The following is a 27477-nucleotide window of genomic DNA, read 5'->3' as shown; positions in this document are numbered from 1 at the left end:
AATGACATATCGAACCTTTTAAGTTGTCAAGCCTGGGAATCAATATTCAAGCGATGGGCTCTGTGAAGTGCAAAGCAAAGTGGCAAGTCATTCTTTGCTCGACAGCTAGGAGAGAAAAACCAACTCCTTGCAGGCGGATTAGCTCGATATATTGTAAGTTTTTTACGTGTTTCAAATTCTTCTTTATCTGGACGATCGTAAACCGAAGGCCAGAAATACTACTTAGACCCTCGATGACAGGGCGCTGGAACTTAGGCAAGGGAATTGTTTTGGCATATTCTTGGTTTCAGGCTCGATTCCTCAAAGACGTAACCGTTTCTTCATCTATGTGATTGTAGTTGTGTTTACAACCCGGAGACGTAGCCGCAAGCACCACCATGGTTCTAGTTATCGCAGATGTCATTATCTCCTCATCGTTATCGCCTACCGATTTAATTTAAGTAAGCCCTTGCACACTCAGATAATTTAATCCAGAATTTCTGATACTTTTGTTCGATATATAAATTAAAACAATTCAACGTTACCTATTACTTGTTTAACTAATCGAACCTCATTCAAACAAAGTATATAAGCCGCCTTTCATATGTCTACCCCTGAATTCAATTGTTTTTTTGTTTTCTGATCGAAGTAATTTGCGATGCCATTCACATGGCGTCCTTTACACACTGTTTACACTTGAATTCACTTGGAGATTGGAGAATGAACTACGCAATCTCAACATAACCTTACCTACTTGCTTAAAACCAACTTATCCCTAACAGCTGAAAAAAAGCGTAATTAATAAGATTAAGAAATGGACGCTTAGAAGAGGGACATCGTTAAAACCATACAATTCTGAAGAAATTAAAGTCGGCAATGTTGTACTCTGAGACAATATACAAGGTTTTTCAACATGATCAATTATTTATATATTTAACGCCCATAAATAATAAAAGTAAAATTAAGTAGATAAAAAATACAACACACCAAATAAATACAAACACAGTGATCAAATAGGTTCACAAAAGAAGGTTTAACAATAGTGTTGGAATACATATTTTGTTTGATCCACAAAATTTGCCAAGACATTAAATATGTCAATATCCCCTAAGCATTGTCTCCAATAATGTGAAGCCGCTGTTAGGGGAACGGGCAATATAGTTGTATTTAGGTACGCCACAGTAGAATAGTGTATTTTGTCGTGTTTTTATTGTGGATTATGTGTTGGTTTATGAGTTGCAGAAGTTTGCAACAGTCGAAAATAAAGTTTAGTATTTTGAATAAAAAAGGAAAATCGTTTATTTTATAATGTATGTATTTTAAAATTTTAATAAGAAATTGGAATTTATGTATTCTAGGGGTATATTTTACTTAAAATTTACAAAGCGTAGAATTTTTTTTACTCGCTCAATGTTATTAATAAGAAATTTGTAAGAGGAAAACCAAAACATCTGAGTTATATTCAATTTGGCTTCCAACTAGAGACACATACAAGTGGGGCAAAAGTAATGTCATAATGTGAATGTGCCATAATTATCGCAAATAGTATAAAATTTCATTGTGCAATGACATTTATGTAGTATAGAGACATAGTTGGAAATAATCAAGGGAGCGTATCGCTCACACCTGAAGAACGCAGAATTATTGTTACGGCTTATTTGGCCAATTTCCGGTCTGTTATTTTAGAGCAGCGTGAATTTTGTCGTCATTTTGCACGTCATCTTGTACCATGTGCGCAAACAATTAATTGAAGTCTTTGATAACTCTTAATTTATGCTTAATGTTTTCATAAATTTGTTCACAATTACAATTAACTAATGAATCTGTAAAATATTCCTTTAATTCGAAGACCTTTAATATTATGTTTATAACATCGGGCTATTTCAAACAGGTAATTAACCCCAGCGAAAGCGCTCTAAGAAACGTTTCAATCCTGAATGGTCTGGTATAGTCTGGTCACCATGGAGATAATAAGAGTAGGTATGGTCCATTATAAATACGCCTTTCATACGCGGTCACTCGTGAAAAGTCCATGAAGCACAATGACTTAGATAGAAAGCACAATGTTTCAATATAATAGGTATTTTATCAGTGTCATATAAAATCGTAATCAATATCACCACAACACAACGGAGTGGATAAATAATTTTTTTTTTTTTATTCACAAGACATTATTTTATAATTGAATTTTAATAAAAATACATTTATCAGATGCCTTCCAACTCCCGGGTATCAAGATTCTAGATTCTGCTTTTTTGATAATTAAATGAATTTATTTTCGAAATCCCCGCGACAAAATAGACGCTATTTTCGCCGCCGGTAAATAAATTTATGCGGAAATTCAGAATACTCTTAATATATTCAGTGTTTCATAATTTCCAGGCGTTGTTAATAGGTTAATGCCATCCCCGGGCAAAGTTTGTGGCAACAGTTGGCGCCCGAAAGAAATTCACGAACCGAAAACAAGTGTGTGAAGTATTCTCATATAACCTCTCCTCTATTATAGCAAGCCCAAGTGTTGAGCATCGGCAAAAGTTCCTTAATACGGACACGGCTTTTTCTCTGCCACATAAATTCATCTCGCGTGTTCATCGCATCAAACACTTTTATGAAGAAACCGAAATATTACCATTTTTATTTTTAATGGAATTTGATTATAAAGTTTTTGGTGTTTGATAACATTTCATTATTATTCCGACGTGCCTTACTGTCTTGCTTCTTGCTGAACTTCGTGTTGATTTAAAGCAATTTGTTGGGATATAAATTTGATAAGATGGAAATGACAAAACACGTAAAAATTGCTTCAAATCATTATTAAGTTTTTTTTTTAAATCGTATAGTATTAAATACGGTGTCAAGAGCAATAGCCGAGTTGATTCAACATAAATCGTTATAAACTGTTGTAACCTTGTGTATTTTTTAAAACATTGATAAAGTATATTGCTGAACTGCGTAAAAATACAATCAGGAAGTGTATAGTTTTATTTTTAAAACTTTTTATGTTAGTACATACAAAACAGGCAAATGTCTAAAAATTTATATAAATTGATGTTTTCATATAAAGTAATAACAAATATTTTTGTATGTATTTTTATTACAGCGACTATTTAAACATTGTACATACAAAATATGATATTAAATATATATATAGTAAATTGTACTTCCTAGAACTCGTCACTAGGGTGGGAGGTGAACTAAAGTTATTCATTTCTGTTTTATTAGTTTTCTATGTCGTAGTTTTTTGATTAATCTCTTTCAGCCAGATTTTTATTCTTGATTTGTAATCATTCGAATTTTCTATTATATCTGGGGGGAAGATATTGTGGAGTTTTGTCGCAAAATAAATGTAATTTCTTTGTTCGAATGTGGTTTTATGAATTGGAATATTTTTGAAGTCATTGTGATTTGACCTAATATGATATGATATTGTAGAGGATTTTGTAAGAATTCAGAATAGTTTCGGTAGTATATTTTTAGCATATATATGTTGTATATGTGGTACATCAAAACTATTGAAATTTTCAAAAGAAGGCGTTCTTATAGGTACTTTCAGTATGGTATTTATTTGTTCATTGATTTTTAAATTATGTTCAGGTTACGTATATACTTAGATACAGCAAATCCCCGGGCAATTTATCAAATCATCCTATAATTCCATATTAATACGAGAATAACATAAAGTGTAATAGACTTTTTCATGTCGTTTTTACTTACCACATTTCTTAGATTATTAAAGAAATATATAAGTGTTTCCGTGATATCTTTGATTTGTAGGTCCTATCGAATATTTATATCAATTACTACAGCGAGATATTTTATGCTTTGTGATTTTTCTACAATTGGGTATTGACATTGAAGATTATATCTATCGCATTCGTGCAATTTTAGTTCGATAGATTTTACTGGTTGGTACGTGGAGTTCTTTGAAAATGTTATATATTTAGTTTTGCTTATATTAGGTATATATTATGTATTAATATATTAAGTATATTTTTATTATACATTATAATAATAAAAAAAATATTAACAAAAATAATTATCTTTTTAACCTTCAACCTAGTCTTGTTTGTCAATTTACAAACATGAATGGTTTAAAGACAAATACAAATATGTCTGTAAAAAAAATATTATTATCACCCTTAAGTACTCGTAGATATACATCATTTACCTGTACTCATAGACATACCATTCACCTGTACTCATAAATATATATCATTCACCCGTATTCATAGATATATCATCCATCTGTGCTCATAGACATACCATCCACTTATACTCATAGACATACCATTTACCTGTACTCATAGTTATACCATTCACATATATTCATAGATATACCATACTCGTACACATAATACCCATAGATATACGTTGACCTGTACTCATAGATATACCATACTCGTACACATAATACTCATAGATATACGTTCACCTGTACTCATATATATATACACCATTCACCTGTACTCATAAATATACTATTCACCTGTACTAATGAGACACTCGTTTGGTAGGTACAATATTGCCTTTCCAGGTTTATCAAGCTTTCCTGCTTAGATTTAAAATCAAACTCAGAATTCGTTTAAACGACGCGAGCATTATTACTACATTTCAAAATAATCTTATACATTATTAAGAAACGCTATACGGGAAACAGAACGTTGGTTATGCTGGAGAAGCTGGTTGTGGAGGAAATGATTATTTTATTGTCTTTCCGAGAGAACGTGAGGAAAAAATATAAGAGGCATCTTTAAAGCAGTACCTACATTCCTTCAATTCAAGATTGCTAAAACACGATAGTTTAAAAAGCAATTAATTTTTTTCTCCAACACATTTTTGCTAGAGCTGGTAATATATTTTTCGGGAAAGGAAAGAAAGACTCAAGAGAATTCAATTTGTTTTACCACAAAACAATACGGTCTTGTTCATTCGTGGCCACCATGTGCAATCGTGTGAGCATAATATATGAAGAGTTTTGGTGTTTGTAGAAAAACGTGTGCCAAGAGGAATGTAAAACATATATTTTTACCAATTGTACTATTCAAATAATTTGCGATAGGTACCAGAGAGGAAGATACTCTCAGCATCACACTGGTGTAAAACTACCCAAAGTTGAAAAGTAGCTTCAAATGGCTTTAGTCGTATTTGGTGAACAGATCTGAATCGTAAGGTACTTGTCTACTTTCCTCTTCTCCATCTCATTCCTTTACTCATACCAATCAGCCTCACAACATTCTACAATTCTGTTTGTAATAGTGTACACCTGTTTGCAGGGACTAACGAATTAAAACAAACATTACATATGTAGGAATTTTGTATGTCTGTAAAGTGAAAAAAATTTGGGTAGGATAGAAATGAAACATAAATATTAAAAATCTTGGCCTCGCCGATCTGGGTTTTAGTCGCTACTGGAGAGGAATATATTGAAGAAGTTTTAGTTTTTTCTTTATTTTTTTACACCGCAAAGCTATTTTTGTTGAAAATATAAAAGTTTCTTAAACTCTGTTCAAAATTGAGTTTTCAGTCGTTTATACAAATATAAAACAAAAAAATTTCGTTATGAAAAATCGTGACGCAACTAGTAAAACAATATTACGCTTTTGGCAGGATAATCTTTTGATATGGTAAAAGCAAAGGCATCTTTTGTATGCTTATGACATCCAGCTGTGCATTGTAAAGCACATACAAACATTTATAGGTAAAATATGAGCCCTTAAGTGTTCGGGTTGAACTGCAATTTACTACCACCCCCCCCACCCTTTTTCCGTATCTTTAACACACCCCACCCATCCCTAGCGAAGCGTACATTGTTCTCCATGAAAAATCAACACTTCTAACTCAAGCCAAATATTCAGGAATGCCAATTTCATACCACTGAATACAATCATTATTATCATATTTAAAAACGCTTTAATTTTGATTTACTTTAAAATAAATGAAGTCCCCGATAAGCAGTGCGTTAAGAGACGTTCCTGACTTATTTTAGCCAGTGATTCCTGACCTAATTAACCTGAGTAAAACTAGAATATGTCATTTTGGTCTGCACCTCTGATGAAAGGAATCTTAGAGCGTAGTTTTCAAGGAACTTCACTTACATTTTTAGTGGTGACGGGATAACTCAATTACAATTCAACACATCTAGGAAAAGTGATATAAAGTTATGAAAAATGATGAAACCAAAATTAAAATAAATAGGTAGAGTAGGTTAGTTTTATATTTTTTCTTCGGCCTAATAACTTAATAACTTTTGAAAGGTCTGTTAAATTGTCATTGTTTTGAGTTATCATGTAACCATTTTTAATGTAAATCGAGAATATGAAAAAAGGTTCCTTGATATTTCATCAAAATGAAAATTCAACACACTTTTAAAAAGTAATATGGAGTCATTAAAAGTGATGAAAAAAAACTAGGTTTAATAGTTACATATGTAACCTATTTAACCGAGTTTTTATTTCATCACTTTTCACTTTCTGTAGGTGTGTTGAATTGTCATTTTGATGATATACCCGGTCACCATGAACAACAAATCGAAAAAATGTATTGTTGCTCATGCGGTTAAGACGAGACGATTCCCTAAAATAAAGCCAGAATCTTAAAGACGTAAGTAAAGCAGCCGTGCATAAAAATATTCGACGTGCAGCCCTGGAGTATTGGACAGACCTACGGTTGAATTTGACTTATCAATTCTCTAAAATTAAGTGGGAAACTTAACGACATAAGTGATGAAGTTGTGTAAAAATAATATTCGGCTTAAGGTCGTCTTTGCCCCAGCAGGCCAAGAAAATCAATCTTTCCGTGGGGTTTATTTTAATCATTTCTGCTGAACGTATTACTAAAGTCTCAAATGTTCTTAGAGGGATCCCTCGAAAAGTTACTAATTCACTATCACAAAATAAAATTTTGTGCTTACCGCTAATTTTATAGTTGAAAAACATTTTATAAAATTTTCAAACGGTTGAAAATAAAATATTTTTATGGTCAGGTCATGTTTTAATTGATCTTAAATATAAATAACTTACGTCCGTAGGACAGTAGACTTACGTCCCGAAACATTTGAGATTTTAGTAATATGTTCATCAGAAATAATTCAAATATGAGCATCGAGCAAACCCCCGTTCTGAGAGTTTTATGTCGCTTTAATTTATTTTAGAGTTTGAGCTGCTTCATTGGAATATGTTTCATGATTAATCGGCTCAGTGACATTGTAAATAAAAATTGATCCTCGATTCTAAAAACGTTTTTTTTGTTGGAAAGGTTTCAAACCTTTCAAAAGACTCCTATTTATGATAAAGGGAAACAGATTACCGGTATTTTTTTCTATAAAAAAGGAAAGTATATTCTTAGTCATAAGTGGAGAGAGTAGATGTAATGCTTAAAAAAACATAATTATTTTGTTTTATAATTACAATTTGGGAAGCGGGTACCGTCGCCCTGTAACCTTTTATTAGATTACCACCAGCCTTGTTATATGTCACCTCAAGTAGTTCGCTACGTTTGGTGACTAAGCAGGGGTGCTGGGTTCAAGGGGTAAGCTTTTTAAAGGTCTTGATAGGAGAGACTGGTTGAGGGAGACCTTTTACCTATCCAGCCGGACGCTCTCTCTAGTGAAAAGGATGGATTCCTATCCACCACTCGTACCTTTACCTTCCAAGAACTATCTTTCTTTCCTTTCTCAAAAATACCCTCCACACAGCATCCCTAAAGATAATATCACCCCAACAAGATTTTGTTTTCTTCTGGGCATACTGTGTGCCGCTAATGTAAAAAAAATCACTTTATATCCACTCTGCAGCATCACACATATTAAAATAATTATCTTTGTTATCTGCCTACCCCTGCGGGGAAACGGCGTGATGGTTAGTTAGTTATCTTTGTTTTATTAAAAAATACAATAATAATGTTCATCATTGTGATCAAAGAGTTGTGAAAACAAAATTTATCATTTCAATTCCATTATCATTTTTTAACATAGCATTTTGACCAACTTAGAAAAAGAATTTTATGCGGAATTTCGAATATTTTCAAACATTAATATACTGTATGTGGATGAACAATATGAACATATTTATTATAACTGAATTTTGGGTTGGTTTAAATGAACTAATAGGTATAATACTTTAACTTTAAAATTTAAATTTTATTTGAATTTTGCATATTACTTAGTATATATTTTTTTTACGTAGTGGTCGTTGATATATACTTTTTTAAACATTTTGTTTTAGAAATTTTATTTTTCATTATAACTTATTTTTTTATAATTTGCTTGCAATTTCAACGTCAATTGTCAATTAATGGCGTTTATAAAACTATCTTAATATCCAACAACCCCCACTAAACCCCACCAATAATGTGTAGTTATTTTTGTATTTATTATTTTTAATGATAAACTAATGTTAATAAGACAAGGTTTTATGCATAGCATAAAGTATAACAAATAATAATCGCCTGAAATATCAATACAAATTGAAAAAAATATATAATAAGCAGTAATTGTTGATTGAGGTACTAGTACATATTGAAAATTTGGAAATAAGCCGACATAGCTCAGTGGTTTGGAAGGAACGGGTTTATTTCCCGTTGGCGGCATTTATTTTTACTGGGGAGATATATATATATATATATTTTTTTTCTTAAAATAATGACAAACATTCCCGGGTTACGAATAACCTGGAAAATATTTGAAAATTTCCTACTACCACCACAGTAAGCTAAAAATGTTGCTTGTGTTGTGATGGAGGACTAAGCCAGCCGAGGAATTGAACACACTACGCCCGAGTGAGACCCAAGCGCGATGTCAACTCGGCCACCGACCGGACATTATTATACATATTTTCTTATAATTATTGTTGCTAATTATTGCTTAAAATTATTTGTTATTTCTGTACTTGTTTAATTTTAAGATGGTTTTAAAAACGCTAGCGTATGCTATGGATTTGTCAAAACCGGAAACGAATTATTAAATATGACAAAAAATAAAACTTTTTGATAACAAGATGCTTAGAAATTATTATTAAGTAAATTCCCGAGAAATACAAAAATATCTTTTATACGCTTATAATCTTTAAATCTGAAGAAAATAAATGATGATATTATGTGTTGAGGTTTCTTCATTGTTTTGAAGTACTTATTCTTGTTTTATATTAGACTATCAATAAAAAAATTGAATGCTTTTTTGGAAGTTTGCAGGGTGAAAATTTCGTTATCATTTTAGGCCTAAAACAATCTACCCGAAAAGCATTAAATATTTATAAACTTTAATCAAATTAACGTGATTTCAATCGCATTACAAAAAGTTTCCTAGTAATTGGATAGCTTTCATTTTAAAGAAATAATAACCAATATCAATAAATATCAGAAGCCATAAAAGTCTTGATTATTTAGTCCAATTTATTCTATTTAGTCAGTAATGATGCCGAAATCACCGTCATCGTAATTACGGCTATCATTACAATCAATTTCAATCTATTGTCCCCAAACTCATTTCAATTGGTTTTCTGTGGGGTTAATTTATTTATTAGCCCATTGCCATATTGAAACCTTCATAAAGGACGCTGAGATCCAATTCAATTTAAAACGCTCTGATAGTATTCAATTTCCAATATTTTGATAACTGCGCGTGCGTTGATTGTTTGTCAACGTAGCATCGTTATCCTATTTTGAGAGTAAACATATTTCTATTATTGCCGATGAAAGCTTTTCATTCGACTCCTTTTTATACTGTATATCTGTTTATTTTATTAATGTGCTAGCGGTTTGTGTCCAGTGTTGCCAGGGCTTCAGATTTTTCAAAAACAATTTAATCATAACACTATAATGTCTTTTTAACCTCGAGTAAGTGATAACATATACATTTTGTTTTAGTTCAATTTTTGTTATTTAAATAAAAAAACAAATTTAAAATGTTTTCTTAAACACGTACGAGGACAAACTTTGAGAGTTTTTAACGTCAGTTTCCTACTCGCCGTAATAGCTCAGTAGGGAGAACATCTAATAGTCCCTGATTTGATTCCTGGTTTCGACATTTCATTTTTTTATTACAATATCATGTTTTGGTAATTATTCGGAATCGCTGGACAAGGGTTATATGAAATATTTATTTATAAAACCTTCTGATTTACATTAATTTACTATAAAAGGAATCTGACTGCATTTGGGATATTTTTAATTTTAGCATTTTAATTTTTAATTAAGTAAATCGAAAATTCACTCTCGTTGTATGGGATGACAGCTGGAATGGTTTCTGTTGATAAAATTTTCTTTTGTTTGTATTCCTGATACGAGTGGCTATATTTTTTACCATGTGCAAATACTAGGTAGGTACTATTTTAGCCAAACTCGAAAAATAAAATAAAGATATTTAGGTATGTTTTATAAAATAGAAAAATTAAAAAAGGTGATGTTATTATAGGTTAGGTTGGATAATTTTAGGTTAGGTTGGTTTATTATTAGGATTTAGGTTAGGATAGATTGGATATTATAGGTAAGGTTGGATTATTATAGGTTAGGTATGATTATTATTAGGATATAGGTTATGTTGGATTATTATAGGTTAGGTTAGAATATTGTAGGTTAGGTTCGATTATTATAGGTTAGGTTGGATTATTATTAGGATATAGGTTAGGTTAGGTTAGGTTGGATTAGGTAGAATGAAATCACAAACCAGTCTATACAAACCTAGCGTAGCCCACAAACTACTTGAAAACTGGGATATAACTCTAAAGGGGACGCGAGCAGGCGTTATTAAAGGTTCCCCAACATTTATAGGTTAAGTTAGGTTGGATTATTATAGGTTAGGTTAGGTTGGATTATTATAGGTTAGGTTAGGTTAGGTTGGATTATTATAGGTTAGGTTAGGTTAGGTTGGATTATTTTAGGTTAGGTTAGGTTTGATTATTATAGGTTAGGTTGGATAATTATTAGGACATAGGTTAGGTTAGTTTAGGTTGGATTATTATAGGTTAGGTTAGGTTGGATTATTATAGGTTAGGTTAGGTTGGATTATTATAGGTTAGGTTAGGTTGGATTATTATAGGTTAGGTTAGGTTGGATTATTATAGGTTAGGTCGGTTTATTAGTAGGATTAAGGTTAGGTTAGGTTGGATAATTGTAGGTTAGGTTCGATTATTATAGGTTAGGTTCGATTATTATTAGGATATAGGTTAGGTTAGGTAAGGTTGGATTATTATAGGTTAGGTTAGGTTGGATTATTTTGGGTTAGGTTAGGATATAGGTTAGTTTAGTTTAGGTTTGATTATTATAGGTTAGGTTACTATAGTTTAGGTTAAATAAAACAATAATTATAATAATACCTAAATATAAATAATTTAAGTTTTTTAAGTAACATAATAATATTTTATTTTTCGAGTTTGGCCAAAACAGTACCTAACTAGAATTTGCATTCTGAAATGATTCAAATTCTAGCTACTCGTATCAGGAATACAAACAAAAGAAAATTTTATCAACAGAAACCATTCCAGCTGTCATTCCATACAACGAAAGTGAATTTTCGATTTACGTAATTAAAAATTAAAATGCTAAAATTAAAAATATCCCAAATGCAGTCAGATTCCTTTTATAGTAAATTAAGGTAAATCAGAAGGTTTTATATATAAATATTTCATATAACCCTTGTCCAGCGATTCCGAATATTTACCCATGTTTTATATATATTTTCAATGATTAACATTATTCTATTATCTTAAAACATTGTTAAGTCAGATCATGAAAAAGTGATCAAAAAAAAAATAAGCATAAAAGTTTTGTCAATTTATTTTATTATATTTATTTTTCGGAATAACTTTATTGAGTAAAACCTCAAAAATTGTAATATTTAAATATTTAAGACAATATTAGTGATTTCTAAACGAAAATCTGAAACAGAAAAATTAGAAAAGGAAACGGTCACATCTGGGACTCGAACCCAGGACCCTTGTCTTTCCGAGACAGTGTTCTACCAACTGAGCTTATGGGACCCTATACCCCTCGGTCACTTTTAACTGTATCATACTTCGAATAAGAACTACCAACATTGTCTCCATTTTTTTCACCGGACACTGTCCCGGAAAGACAAGGGTCCTGGGTTCGAGTCCCAGATGTGACCGTTTCCTTTTCTGATTTTTCTGTTTCAGATTTTCGTTTAGAAATCACTAATATTGTCTTAAATATTTAAATATTTTATTAAAGTTTGAATATTAATATCAAACATATTATTTTAATTGGGTAATTAATATAATAACACTAGCTGAAGCACCCGGTGTTGCTCGGGCTTTATTGTGCTTTGAGGGGTGGGAAAATGGTAGGGGTGTGGTGGTGTGAAAAAGTATTATGGTAAGTGACCTTCTACTTATTTGGAAGGTGACCTTTCTCTACTTTTGAAGGTCAAGTACGCAAAATTTCGTCAATCTCGAAATAAAACTGTGGATTTCTATACGTTTCGATTCTAAAAAAACAGACTCTTCTTTAGAAAATAGTTTGTTTCCTAGTACACTTACTGATATAAAATATTGCTAACTTATTGAAAATCTGGTAAAATTATTAGTATTCCTGTTTAAAACGGGACTGCAAGTCTATAACGAATGAATTAACAGATTTTCTAAAAAAAACTATCAGTGAAAAACAAATATGGTATGAAGATATCAAAACATGTGTTAATTAAAAATTATAATTTCCGCATTTCTTCGTTATTTGTATTAGGATTATCGCAGGTGCAAGAAAACGTGTTCCGGTGTATTCTGAATTTATTGATATTTTATTGGCAAATAGCGAGGATTATCGCAGGTGCAAGAAAACGTGTTCCGGTGTATTCTGAATTTATTGATATTTTATTGGCAAATAGCGTGCCATCACGTTCTTAACTGGAAATTATCAATGAGCAGTACTAATTTTTCTTCGTGTACAGGATACTCTCGTTATTTCGGTGATGAGAGAAATTAATTCAGGATCTAAAGTTTGGTCTTCGATATTTAGTGTTGGTCTGTTTGAACCACCTTTTTTTGACCGTTTTGTTTTTCCTCTCCAATATCAGCCTCAAAATATTTACTAACAAAAGGTAAACCGCGACTTCACTGGCTCTTGACCACTCTACAATCAGAGCGGTGAAATTACTTGACAATTGTTTGTGGTTTGTAAAGCTATAAGAACGTAAGTGGTTATTCACTAGTCTTAACTAATTCTTGCTATTTATTTAAAACTTACCTCACTTAGCTCCGATAAAACTTTTCCCGCGTTGAGTTAGCAATGCTTCTGGTTTCAATTAGCTGGTGCAGGACGCGGAGTGCGGACTCCACACCGTTGTGTTGTTATTATTCATTTGCCCCGAAAGGAATGTATTATAACGATTATGAAGTTGTGCAGTTTGCCTAGAGCAGGAGAATTACGCAGTGCTTCATAAATTCTGATTCATCTACAAAAATGCTGCCCAACTTACTGCCTTTTTTGCTCTTTGGAAATGAAAAACTTATCCAATGGAAATTTTTCACTTTACAAAATGAATGCTGCTTTTCTTAAATTCGATAACAAGGCACACCTTCAATTATTTTACTAGACGATTTTGATAAAGGGGGATTCATGTTAATTAAAATAAAAAGGATCAACACCTTTGGAAATCAATGGTTTTTTCGTTAGGATAAACGTAATAAACGTAATAAAATGTTTTTCAAATGTATGATCTTCGTGATTAAATAGTGGCGTTCACAAATTTATTTATTTTAATTTAATTAAAACGAAGCAACAATGTGCTTTTGGAATTTTTGGAGGAAGGGGTGAAAATTTGTTTACTTTTTAACAATTTTCACAACTAAGTAAAATATTTTATGATTTTTGTCATTGAATAGAGACTAAGCGGATATTTTATTTGGTTTTTAGTTTTTGTGACTTCTTTATAGAACGCTATAGTTTTGATTGATAGGTTTTTTTTAATAATCAATGAGAATTGAACCGCATGAAAGCCATATCAGCCTTCATGGGTATTATCCAACCATGATTCGGCCTTATGCAGTAACTCTGTGGACATGATTTTAAATAACTGGTAATGAAATATTAGTTGACTATGTTGATGCGCTTCTGTTGGAAAAGTAAAACTATAACTTATATATAAATAATTTAAAAAACTTGAACTAGTGTATTAAATTTCACCGAATGGGTAATCTTTTACGAATTATACGTACTTGTTTCCGCCATTTATGCAACCACCGACTAACAAAGTAGGTACAACTATAATGGTAAGGGCATGGGTCTAATATGGTCGTCGATATACATGCATAAAGCAGTAGCCGGATAAAACAGCAGACCATGATGTACAAAAATAGATTGTGTGCTTTTAAATAAATCTATTAGAATTTCTTGTTTGTTTTTGGTAATAAATAAATGCAAATTTGAAAGTGGAAATTAACCCACTGCCCGACAATAGATCGAGATGAAACTCGACAAATGACTCAATGTCGATGACAATGCATTCTTTTATCGTTCGGTGGCAATTACGCATACACAAGTGGACATCCGCATTTCTCTTTTACAGTTGTCGATTTCAGTTTTTGAGAAGGTAATTTCAATCTTCAATCAAAGACATTTTAAAGTGGGTGGCATGGTAAAACAGATATGGTAAAAAAACTTTCTTTTTCACCGGTTTATTTATTTTGTCTTCATTCATCTTGAATGTTTTGTTTTGTCATTCTTCTATTTTTTTAATGGACCGTAAAAAGTACAATATATTTTTAACTTACAGAAATGGTTTCCTTTCCAGCACCATGAGAAGTAGCCGGATCAAGCCGCTTCCATCCCTCCAGGAACTCCCGGACGTTTCTGCGCGTCGTGTCCAGGATCCTGAAGCCGGTGATGTTAATGGCCCCGAATTCGATAATCTCCGACTCCCAGCGGTCGTCCATAATCTGCGGACAAGATTAAAATGGTACACATAATTGGGGGCTTACCGTCAATGCTTACAGAATTAGACAGCCGATTTGGAGGCTTGAATATTTCACAATAAGTCCTCGGTCAAACCACAGCGCAATGTATTTATCCACCGAATTCGGAAGTATTCATTTTGCTTCCAGAAAATATTTATTACTTCATTGTATAATCATTTCATTTTAGAAGCCATGGCCAAATCAGTGTATTGCGTGATAAAATATTTATCAACAAATAATTATCATTAGGTTTTCGTTTTTCAGATATTTGTGTAAAAATCGATATTACTACATAAAATTAAATGCTGGAAGTTTCTAAAATGCCAAAATGATGTAATTTTTTCATTATTATTTTTTTGGTAAACTAATGTTTAAGACAAGATTTTTTATGCATAGCACAAAGGGTAACAATTATTTTACAACCAATAATTATTAGCCTGAAACACTCATCCACATTGAAAAATCTCCTGATAAAAGATACATGACGCCAACGGGACATGATATTTTCAGTTTAAATTGTCAAAGTATTTCCTTAACATAAATCAAAAAGATCAAAATGTCACTTATTGTGAGTGGTTACATCGTAGTGACATTAAAAATAAGGTTAAGAATACTCTCTTACTAACTTATCATCACACCGTCGCGGGTAGGCAGAAAGGTTATTAATTAATCAAGTATTTTATTCACTTAGCATGGAATGGCAAATTACTAAAATGAAAAATTGGTAGGTAGGTACTTCTAGCTTCAACCTTCAGATAAAAATATCATATAGTTAAAGTTCACAGAATACTTCGCAAAAAAATATAAATTACGCTTAAAAATAGCAAAATAACGTCTAACTCGATGAGAAAATACCCTAAAATAAAGCCAGAATCTTACCGACTTAAGTAAAGTAGCCGTGCACAAAAATATAAGCGCGCGGCCCTGGTGTGTTGGACAGACCTGTGGTTGAATTTTCCCTATCAAATCTCTAAAATAATATGGAAATCTTAACGATACATACGTGATAAAATCGTGTAAAAAATATTCGGCATGCGGCCAAGCGTAATGGACGGACCTACGGTCGACTTTGCCATAGAAGGCCTATAAAATCGATCTTTCGGTGGAGTCTATTTTAATTTTTTTTGATGAAAGAGTTACTAAAATCTCAAATGTTTCTAAAGGAATCCCTCGGGAAGTTACTAATTCATCGCTTAAAAAAAACAAACCTTTGCTTACCGCTAATTCTATAGTTTAATATTAATTTAAAATTTCGGAACCGTTTTATATAAAATATTTTAATGGTAAGATCCTGTTTTTATAAATTTTAAACATTTATAACTAACATCTACTGGGATCCCTTTAAAAAAAATTCAGATTTTAATAATACGTTAATCAGAAATAATTAAAATTTGAGCTTCGAGCAAACCATCGTTAGAGTCTTATGTTGCCTTAAGTTTGAAATAGCTGAATGCAAGCGGAGCGTCTTTGACAAGGACGCACTGTCTAAGAGTAATAGACCGAGAACCGAAGAGGAAAATCAATGTCCATAATTTTTTATCGAAAGACGATAATTTGATTGCCTTGCATTCGTTAACTTCGGGATTGAAAAGTTCAAAAGTTCGTTAAAAGATATTTGTCAGATGAAATCCAAGTAGAAGGAGTTTTATCTATTCATTTTTTAGTATTCTCGTTTCAAGCTTGATCGAATGTGACAAGTTTCTAAAATTGTTAATAAGATAATTGTAATTTTTTTAAATTGTTACTATGGTAAAATTATTTTTATAATAAATGATGTTATTAAGTTAGTATAATAAAGTTATTAATTTTAAATGATTTATTTGTTATGATGTCAACATGAACAATTAAATTATTAAGTTATTTCAATTAATTTGGTGTAATATTAATATTAATTAACTAAGTGAAATAAAGTCAGAGTTATTTTATCGTCATTATTTTAACTGGAGATTTTTTTTTGTTTCAATTCAAAGTTTGTACATGATGTAGGTATGAAGTATAATATAAGTATAAATTCTTTTTTTTTCACAGTCCTCCTCACTAGAGTTCCCTGTTATGAGGCTGCTTGTTGTTATTAAACTTTTATATTTAGTTTCACGATGTCTTTACATCGTCTTCGTAATGTCTGTAAGTTGATATGTAAGTGAATATCACTTTGTTCTGTGAGCCATGTTTTTATTTTTGTTTTAAATGTATTTATTTCCGCTTTTTTATTTGATTTGTTGGAACATTGTATAATTTCGTTTATGTAATGTAATATTTCTCTCTCCAAAAGATTAAGATTAAGGCTTTTTTTCTCAGGTTCAGTATTTATGTTGGGCAGTGTAGTATTCAGATATGTTTGCATTTTAAATAACATATTTTTTTAGACTTTCTTTCTTGAGTTTTAGTTTGTAAATATTTCTTTCGTCAGAGCTCTAACCGGAACTTTTAGAATTGTCGTTTGTACTCTTTTTTGGGTTATGTTGAGCTGCCCTGTATGAGTGCTCAAGGCAGATCCCTAACCAGTTATCCGTACTCTCTTTGTGATTAACACAAAGCGTAGTTCCCTTTTTAAAAGGCATTTATATTGCAGATATTACAGATGTTTCTAAAGAAGCATATATACCTGGTGATTTTTTTTAATTTCGTTATTTGTGAGTTCCATCCATGCGTGAGTTACAATGGTTTTGAAACATGTGAATAATTTTTATTAAATAGTGGTGTAACAAAGTGTGTAATTTTCAGGAGGTATAATAAAATTAATTTCACCAGAGCGAATCCTAACCCCTGGATATAATAAATGCATAAAGTAGTATATAGCATAAAATATTAAAATCTAAGCCATGTGTAATATATGCGCATGGCTCCCGTCGTGTTCGACCATACAGTGACCGGACACCGAGCAGATTTCAGTGACTGATTTTCTTGTCTCGATAAACCAACCAAGTGCTTACTAACCACCGAAACCTCGCAGCCCAAATGACATGACGAAGGACGCCGCGTGTATTGTGTTACCCTGGGGGGTGGTGCGGGAGCAGGGGGAGGCCATTATCTCCGCAGCAGAGTTATTTGTATGGGCAGATAAGGATCACAATTATAAAGGACTCCGTAATCTAGTAGAGTGATATAGGGGATTATCTTCTTACAGTTGCGATGGCGAGGGATACTACGGGGGGCGTTATCGATTAGGCTCTGTTGATGTGACATTCATTCTTGTTGACTTAATTCGCAGTTTGACAGATCGTCATTACACAAGGTTTAACCTGTTTCCAAAAGCCGATGGCAAAAATAGATGTTTATACTTCAATAACAGACTTCAGCGGTAGGTACAGAAAAAAAATTTAACAACACTTAAGCAATCTCAAAAGATAACTAACTGTCTAACTAACCATCTACGCCATTTCCCCGTAGGAGTAGGCAGAGGACGGACCGCCAGACAACTCGGTCTTGGCACAAACTTCTTGCCTTATTCACATTCACTCTCATACACGCCTTTATTATTGCTATTATTATTATTCTGACATTCTAACACCCGACTCAAGTGTTTGGTTCACTTGATATGATTTCCTCAGGCATTCTTATTTTTTACTACTATTCACATTCACGTCATATATTGTTCTTACTTTCCTTTCTTCGTTTATTTGCTCTACATTCCCAAACCATCTAAGCGTCCTTTTCTTAATCTTACTTAACATAATTTAAAAAAATACCGCACAGAGTTTTGGCGGCCGGGTGGACAGAGCTGATCCTTGAAGCGAAGTGAAAGAATCGCAGAGCTGATTAGTAATTTTTCCACGTTCGTTATATCTTCTTATCGTTTTAACTAAGAATAGATTCAAATGAGTGTTAAGAATATTAATTTTGCACTTTATTTGGATTCTGTTTAATCTCTTAAGCTTTAAGCTAATAATTATATTTATACTACTACCTACTTACACCGATTAACAAAGAATCGCATCAATTATGAAAAGCTATTATTGCACAGCGGACCAAATAATTAAACCGCCATTTGGAAATATTTTGATCTCCTGTTCCTATCTTTATTTATTCATTATCTCAGTAATTTGATGGAAATAAATTATTACGTTGTCGGTTGAGAAACTTTCTCGCAATCTTAACGAGAAAGTCAATATTTTGGTTACGGATTAAATTGCTTACTAAAGACTTTCAGCCGATAATGATATTCATAAAGAAAATCAGTAACTTGTAAAATGTTTGTGCATGTGGAAACTTTACTCTTGCTACAGTCTTGAGTTATATCAAGAAACAAGAATTAACGACATTTTAATGACGTCTCCTTTTATTGTGTGGTAATTATCATCATACTTTTGTAGGGGTACACGTGAAAAGTCAAAGCTCGTCCTAAAGCCGTTTCTTTCTGTTACCCAACATTAATGATTCATTTATAACCCCACACGGAGAAAAATGAGTATGATATTTTTATCATGATAATTTTTCAATAAAATATCAGTCATTCAGAATATATACAAACTCGTGTTCATGCAGGTGACGTTGTACAAATAAATAAAATGGACTAGAAACGAAAATATTATTATTTGGAAGAACACGTGTTAAGCAGGAAAACAAATAATTTGACCAGATTTTTAATAAAATATCAATATTTCATAACAGGTTTATGCGAAAAGCAACTCATCTATTTCTGTTACCCAACATTAATGGTAAATTTGTAACTCAAATGTCAAAACGAAATCTTCATCTTTTGTGGTTTTAACACTTCAAAAATTGGCGTTATCTCTTTCAACGATTATTGAACTGTTGAACTGTTTAGTCGTCACGTCGCGTTGGGTTGTATGCATTACATATTGTTATAGTATGTATTGTGTTTTGTACGCAAAAACACGAAATATGTAAACCGGTTCAAACATTACGCTCCACTATGATTTACATATTTTTTTATTCATTTACTAATTAATTTTTTTTTGTGGTTTTCTTAACCTCAACACTAGGTTCGTGCTCATATATAGGTAGTCGTACATGATTTAATTTATATTGTAGGAACTAAGAAAATAATATTTTGTGGAAACATATAATAAAAAGTTAGGAAAAAATAAAGAAAAGAATTATATTTTAAAGATAATAGATATAAAAAAATATTACATGGTACACATCATGTAAAACTGAACCAATTATTTTATATAAATTAGTTAATTATTTTATAGTCATGTTAGTTTCTTATCTAGGAGAGTACGTGTTTATGGTAACATTGTCACATTTTCACATCTGAATTTAGCGATTTAAAAATAATAGAAAATGGTGGAATGATAAAAGTACGATTTTAAAAATAAATAGTCCTTTCAAATAAACCAAAGTTGAAAACGGATAAAAAAACGAATATTGTATTATTCGACTTAATATTGGTGCTCAGTGCAATCATTGTACATTGAGTGGGCATAGCGCTTGGGTCTTACCCGAGCGTCGCGTGTTCGATTCCTCGACTGGCTAAGTCCTCCATCACAACACAAGCAACATTTTCGGCTTTCTGTGGTGGTAGTAGGAGATTTTCAAACATTGTTGGGTTATTCGTAACCTGGGAATGTTTGTCTTTCTTAAAAAAAAAAAAAAAAAATTTGAGGAGCGATGAAGTCATTAATATTTCTCAGAAAAAGTAAAATAAGAAAATTTTACTACTCTAGCAGGCAAAGTGAAGGACAGTGTCTCACCAGTCCGCTGAGCAGGTAGTGGTAAGTCCTCTTGCCTAGAGTGACATCCCTCACGTGTCCGATGACTACCTCCTTGGCCATGTCGGTGGGGCAGTCCAGCACCACGTACTTGTGCCCCCAGCGGTCCAGCTCTTCCAGCGAGCGCAGGAAGTCGATGGCGTCAGTGGAGTTTACGATACGCTTCACGGCGTCCACCTGGAAGGAGCCATTGCCGGGTCGGAGAGTCTGGTAGATCTGCTGCAGACGGAGTAGACCTGTAACAAGGAACGATAAATAAATATTTATAAATACCGTAAATTTTAGAAGACTCTAGAAAAGACACACGGAGAAAAAAGAGTTTTGCTAATTTATCAAGAATATTTTCAAATTATTTGTAATCTATTTAAAAACGGAATTGCAGGCTGTTTCCCGATAAACTTTCACTAAATTATTTTATATCGGAACACGCGTCCATGCAAGTGCATTTGCATTTAGAATATGTAATGACAAAATGTGAAAATATAAGTATTTTTTTGAATGGTGATAATATATTCGCATTTTATTAAAAGTTTTTGTGTTACCTATAAATTGTTTCGTTAAGGGCGTGCAATCCCGTTTTAAATGTTAAGATTCGATATAATTTTTAAGAGAATCTTAATAAATTAGCAATTTTAATTTTTCTCCGTCTAGTATTGCGGTTCCAATGACAAAATCCACTATATTTTATTTGTTTTTATGTGGTCGTAGATGAAAAATAAAAAAAATATGCTGCGCAAAACAAACGCAATAAGGTCATTAGATAAGCTATAATAAAATAAACAATAAAAAAATGGAAAGTACAAAATTCAATCACCTGCTTTTCAAGGTTTTTTTGTGTGAGTATTATTAGAATATATAGTTGTTCGTTTCAAGTACTTTAGGTATAGAGTATACTAAACAAAGTAATTAAGTAGGTAGGTACATACGCTATTTTTAGATTTTGTGTGTGAGCATTATTAAAATATCTAGTTGTTTGTTTCAAGTACTCTAGGTATAGTCTACTAAACAAAGTAAGTAAATAGGTACATTGAGACGAAAATTTTTGGAGATTTGATAAAAAAATTCCCTCATTATAAAATCCCTGAGGTGAATTATTATTTTTTAAGAATCTTATGCAAAGGTTCAATATCTCTTAATAGTATAAAATAATCGCTTTTTGCGTCTGTCATTTTCTGCGATTAGTTCTTTCTAAACTACGCAGCGGATATTGATTGAATTTTTGATTAATTCACAATCATTTAGAAAATTTCTTCCGGATGGTTTACATTTATGTATATACAGAGTTTTCCAATAAGAGGTGTTATTTTGATATTCAATCGTAAAAGATCAATAGTTTCATTGCTTGTGTGGCACGTAGCGCCGTCTTGTTGAAAGTAAACGTTGTCCAGATCAATACCATCCAATTCAGGCCATAAATAATCATAAATCATCTCTCAATAGCGCAATCCATTCACCGTTACTGTTGCTCCAGCCTCATTTTAAAAAAAGTAAGGTCCAATGACTCTGCCGGACCATAAACCGTACCAAACAGTCACACGTTGAGGATAAAGAGGTTATTCAACAATAACTATTGGGTTTTCCGAGCCCCAGATGCGATAATTTTGCTTGTTGACGAAGCCACCGAGGTGTAAATGGGCCTCATCACTCAAAATGTTTTCCATTTGATTCACTCAAGTGAATTTTAATAATTTCAATGCGTTGTTGAAGCGTGTATCGTTTCATTTTTATTAATGGCGTAGTTTCTACTTGTCAAATATCAGAAAATGACAGCTTCAAAAGTAACATCTACTGAAATAGCGGGCTATTCAAAATAACACCTCTTATTGGAAAACCCTGTAGTTACGAACATAATATATTTATAAAAAGTAGATAAAAGTCGATAGTTAACAATAAAGATGTAAACATATATTTTCGGGCACTACATTGCTAACGCTGGATAAACCTCATGAGATTCTACGTAATTGTATATCTTAAAAAGGCTACAGAAATTGATATATAGCTATCTCCTAAGGATAATCTACAGTAACGCTGGGTACAACTATATAACTATTGATAGCACCTTGGATAGTATAACGCGCATAGTATACGCCATAACAGAAAAAAAAAACAAAAAAAGATACTCTGAAATTTGAAAAACAACTGATTGAGGTTACAATACTTGTTAAGTAGAGCTTGTTAAGGGAGTAATAGTGATGAATGAATTTTGACAAAAAATAAAAATTACAAACAATAGAAAATAGCATAACAGAACTTGGTGTTACTTATGCAGACGTAAATTCCGCAATGAAAAAATATTGATCTTTGTTTTCCTTTGAAATGTTTTACTATCCAATTTTTATCAAAATATTTTTGCCTTAAAATCTTTTAAAGCCGTTTATTTTGTTTTTCTTTTGTATTATGGAATCAAAATGATTTGATGTTTCATATATTTTCTCATAAAACGATAAAAAAAATACTTATATGTACGTTTCACCGTACATTGTAGATATTTCATCTAATTTCAATATTATGTTTTTGCCAAATAAAAGGATTCTGGTTCCCGTGTACCTAAAAAGCTTTTTTATTATATTATGTTTATTCTGTTGTTGTTTACTTTTAAAATAGCATAGATCCATGAATAATCACGGGATATTGAATTACTTTATGATTTGTGAAGCTGGAATTGACCTGCGTGGTCGAGGGGTGGAGCAAGGTGTAGGTCGCTGGTTCTAATCTCGACGTGAAAGAGTAAATATTATTTTTATTAATTCGTGATGCATAATATACAGGATATTTGCGGCACGTTCCAGAGTGGGTGTTACTCTCAGTATTGCCCACCATTCAGAATTGAAAAGTAGCTTGAAATAGCTTTGGTGGTATTTGGTGACCATATCTGAATAGCCAGGTACTTTCCCACCTTCTTTTGTCTCTCTCTTTCCCCTCCCTACTACGTCCAGCCTTTACAAAATACCATATTGGGGATGTCATAGTCTCACTGGCTCCAGATGGTTGGGAGTAGTTGAGACTATTGTGCGGTTTCACATGAAGAAAAAAGATCATTTCAAAAACAAATATTGCCTTTAAAACTAACTAAAAGTTTGAATTCTTGACATGGCAATTAAATAATTTTCTGTTAAAACTATTAAATTATTATAAATAGGCATTTTATCGCTTGGCTGAATTCTGGAAATTGAATTGGCTGAATTGATTTTACAAATTTAAAAATGGCAAAACTTAAATTCAAACTTCATTATTCACTAACAATAAAGTATTGGTGATAATGTGTTATTTCGACAAATATAAATTTACACCACTTAAATAAACACCGGTATTAAATTCTTAAAAATAACAAATCTATCAAAAATTTAAAAAAAAAAAATACACAAATCAAATTAAGAATTATTTATTAATCAATTATAAAAATTAAAAAATTAAAAAAAAAGATTTTAGGTAGGTATTTCATTTATTGCTTGTTAAATGTTCCAACAATCAGTACCAATTTAATAAAAAAAAGTGGGTGTGTCAAGCCTACGCAAGACAGAAGTGAAACTTCTAGTATTCCTCTCTCTCTATTTTCATTTCATCAAAAATTAAATGAATTAATTAAATGAACTACAACTATAAATGTAAATGTAAACGCAACACAAAACGCGAACACAACTTATCACAGCGGGAGCACGCTGCTAACTGATTCACTGGCCGTGGTGGGCGTGGCCGCGCAAGTGCGCTACCGGCCGACCTGCTAAACCGAACTCGTATCTCGCTCGTAACTCAAAGCAAAACGTTCGTGAGCGGCTCCCCCACCTCAACAAGCGCATATGGTGAGAGAGGGACAGTGAACGGTGAGCGGTGGTGGGGGTACCCGCATTTTCGTGTCGATCCTGACTCGGTTTTACTCCGTCCCCGAAAATCCATTACGCGCCTAAAGAAGTTTCACTTCAAAAATACACTAAAATTCAAAGTTACATAGAGTTAATTGGACGTGAATAATTTCATGGTGAATAACTAATGCACATCATCACAGACAACCGAAGTAAGTATGTTTGATGGAGGTGAATGACATAAACGAATGTTTGCTTTACTGTTAGGATATTTAGTTAAAATGAAAAGTTTATCTGACATAAGAACAAACACACCTACTTTTTAAACCTGATTATTAATGAATCCCTTAAAAGAAATATTGGTCCAAAGTTTCCGTAAAACTATATAAATTTATGAAAGTGTTATTAATACTAAAAACGAAGAATAATCTATCATCCGCAATAATTCATCGGTTGAATAATTATAACAGAGCCAGGATATTCGCAGTTTGCTGCAGAAATAACTCATCGGGCGGACATTTATGATCCCTTACAGCGCACACTAAGCAATATGTTTCCATTTAAAATTTGCATGGCTCTTTTAAATTGGCTCACTTCAAACATCGACAACGAAACAAATTTGATACTATCCAGTCCAAATTGTGATCAGCCACACGTCTAACTTTTGCGTGTCAAAGGAGGTTTAATTAAGTGTGAAGGTGACATAAACCTTAAGAACGTGGGTTTGCTCGACGCTCACGTTTTAATTATTTCAAATGAACGTATTACTAAAATCTCAATTGATTTTAGATGGATCTCTACGAATGTAAGTTATTTATATTTAAGACTAGCTTGTAGTACCCGGCGTTACTGGGGGTTATCCTTAGGAGATAGACATATACCATTGCTGACTTTAATGTAGGCGTTTTTAAGACATGCAATTCCGTAGTATATTATTTTGGGTTCCATGATAACTCAACACAGTGAAAATTCAACACACTTTTAAAAAGTGATATAAAGTTTATAGAAACGGTGAAAAAAATTTTTTGCTTTTCATTGCTGACTTTAATGTAGGCGTTTTTAAGACATGCAATTCCGTAGTACATTATTTTGGGTTCCATGATAACTTAACACAGTGAAAATTCAACACACTTAAAAAGTGATATAAAATCATTAGAAAAGGTGATTTTTTTTTTTACACTAACCTGACCTAACCTAACCTAACCTACTTAACCCAATTAATAAAGTTTTTGTTTCATCACTTTCCATGACTTTATATAACTTTTTAAATATGTGATGAATTATCATTTTGATGATTTATCCTGTCACCATTATTTTGAGGTATAAATTGAAAAAAAAAATTATTAAATTATTTGTTCTGATTGGTTGAAAATACAACGCAATTCAGAAGGAAGATTATTGTAGTTTTTTTATGGCTTGTTATATAAAATGGTTTTGCATTTGTGTTTTAAATTTAGGTGTTATAAATTGATTTCCATTTCTCATTAGTTTGCAAAATTCTTGGTATTCCTTGTTATTTTTTTTTGCACATTTTTGTAATAGAAACTAGCTTAAATATGTCATTGACATTTGGTACTCGAAACAACTTTAATAGTGATTCTGTTGAGAAGGATACGTATTCAAGTATCTCTAATATCTAAATAGTATAAAAAGAAGTCGCTATCGGCGTCTGTGTGTTGTGCGCTAATTTTTTCTAAGCCACGCAACAAATTTTAATAAGGTTTTTACTGTCATTTAGGATTTTTTTTCTGGAAGGTTAATGTATATCATACATTTATATTATATTTACAAAAAGTAGAGAAAATTCGATGTTTTGTAATCGAGTCGTAAATAAAATATTTTCGGGCGCTTACATTGCTAACGCTGGCTAAACCTCATGAGATATTTCAAAATAATGTACTACGGGATTGTATATCTTTAAGAGGCCTAAAAAACGTCCGGGATGGTATATGTCTATCTCGTAAGAATAACCCCCAGCAACGCCGGGTAATGTCAGCTAGTCTTCTTATAAATCTTTATGAATGATATACTTATAAATGATTTCGGGAGAAGTTTTGGTTTTGAGTTATTAAGTATGAGAAAAGAGGAAACATACTTTTCAGATGAGACGTCTAATAATCACAGAACTACAATTTTAGCTAAGAAAACTTTTCCCGTACTTTAAAGGGTATCATAAAATTGGCTGTTTATTTACAGGGAAATAGCAATCATCGAATTTTTACACGTGTAACTAATAAGAAGCATTTGAATCGCCGATTTAACAATTTCCAGTTAGATATCTTTAATGGTATCCACTTAAACTTGTGAAATCAGGCATTTTCGGCAGCTTGGAACGAAAATACTAATATTATATTACACTAATTAAAATGGGCAAATATCTCGGACTAGTTTAGAGTGGCCTCCATTATTTACGTTTGCAATTAGGGTCGCACGATTACTAATAAATTATCCGGCAATAATTTAGGCCTTAGAAAGGCACGAAGCAATCACTGGATACTGCGGAACTCAATAGTCAGAAGCACGTACAGCTATTTGCAATTCATAATATTGTATTCTATCTCCCCAATTGTTAGGATCAAACTAAGTTATTCTGCTGTAATATTATTAAATTAATTGCGATGACGGTTACACAAATAATATCATATTCGATAAGGGAACAAATTTAAATTACACAATCCAGTACTTGAAGTTTAAAGTTCTTAAGGATTCTCTTAAGCTTTTCAGTAGAAATAGTTTGAATTTTACCACGTTTTTTTATTTATACTAAGCAGATCGCATTTTAAAGATAAACTTCTTAGCAGATTCAACGGTATAATATGGATTCCAATTATTAGTTCTTCGATGTTCCAGCTTACTTCTTACTCAGAAGTTGTAAAAAGTGAGAATTGATTGAAGGTCTTTGAATGGTAGTCATATTCTGTAAGTAAGTCACATACTTTTAAATGATTTGCACCTAATTTCATTAGATTTGTACATCAAATAACAATTATTAAATCAATCTCTAATGGAAGAAATTTATTTAAAAATGGTTGATATTATTTAACAAGAAAAAATCCTTTATAAGATCTTTTTCAAGTGAAGTTTAGTTACGCTTTTCTCACCATTTAAGTACCTACA

At 32.0% G+C, this 27477-nt stretch overlaps 1 protein-coding gene across 1 annotated transcript in view; it reads right to left on the bottom strand.

Moving 5' to 3' along the window:
* The window catches only part of LOC149412410 (glutamate receptor 1-like), a 342856-nt gene that overhangs the window by 134338 nt on the left and 181041 nt on the right, over positions 1-27477 (bottom strand). The window contains exons 3-4 of the mRNA XM_089645875.1: positions 20543-20796; positions 14700-14864 (exon numbers count right to left, since the gene is read on the bottom strand). Coding sequence (XP_089502001.1) covers positions 14700-14864; positions 20543-20796 — 419 coding nt within the window. The remainder of the gene's footprint in view (positions 1-14699; positions 14865-20542; positions 20797-27477) is intronic.

Source organism: Hesperophylax consimilis, chromosome 23 (genome assembly GCF_061612785.1).
Source record: "Hesperophylax consimilis isolate HC1 chromosome 23, BYU_Hcon_1.0, whole genome shotgun sequence".
NCBI classification, from domain to species: Eukaryota; Metazoa; Arthropoda; class Insecta; order Trichoptera; family Limnephilidae; genus Hesperophylax; species Hesperophylax consimilis.
The sequence above is the reverse complement of the archived record's forward strand: the minus strand, read 5'-3'. Positions and strand labels throughout refer to the sequence as shown.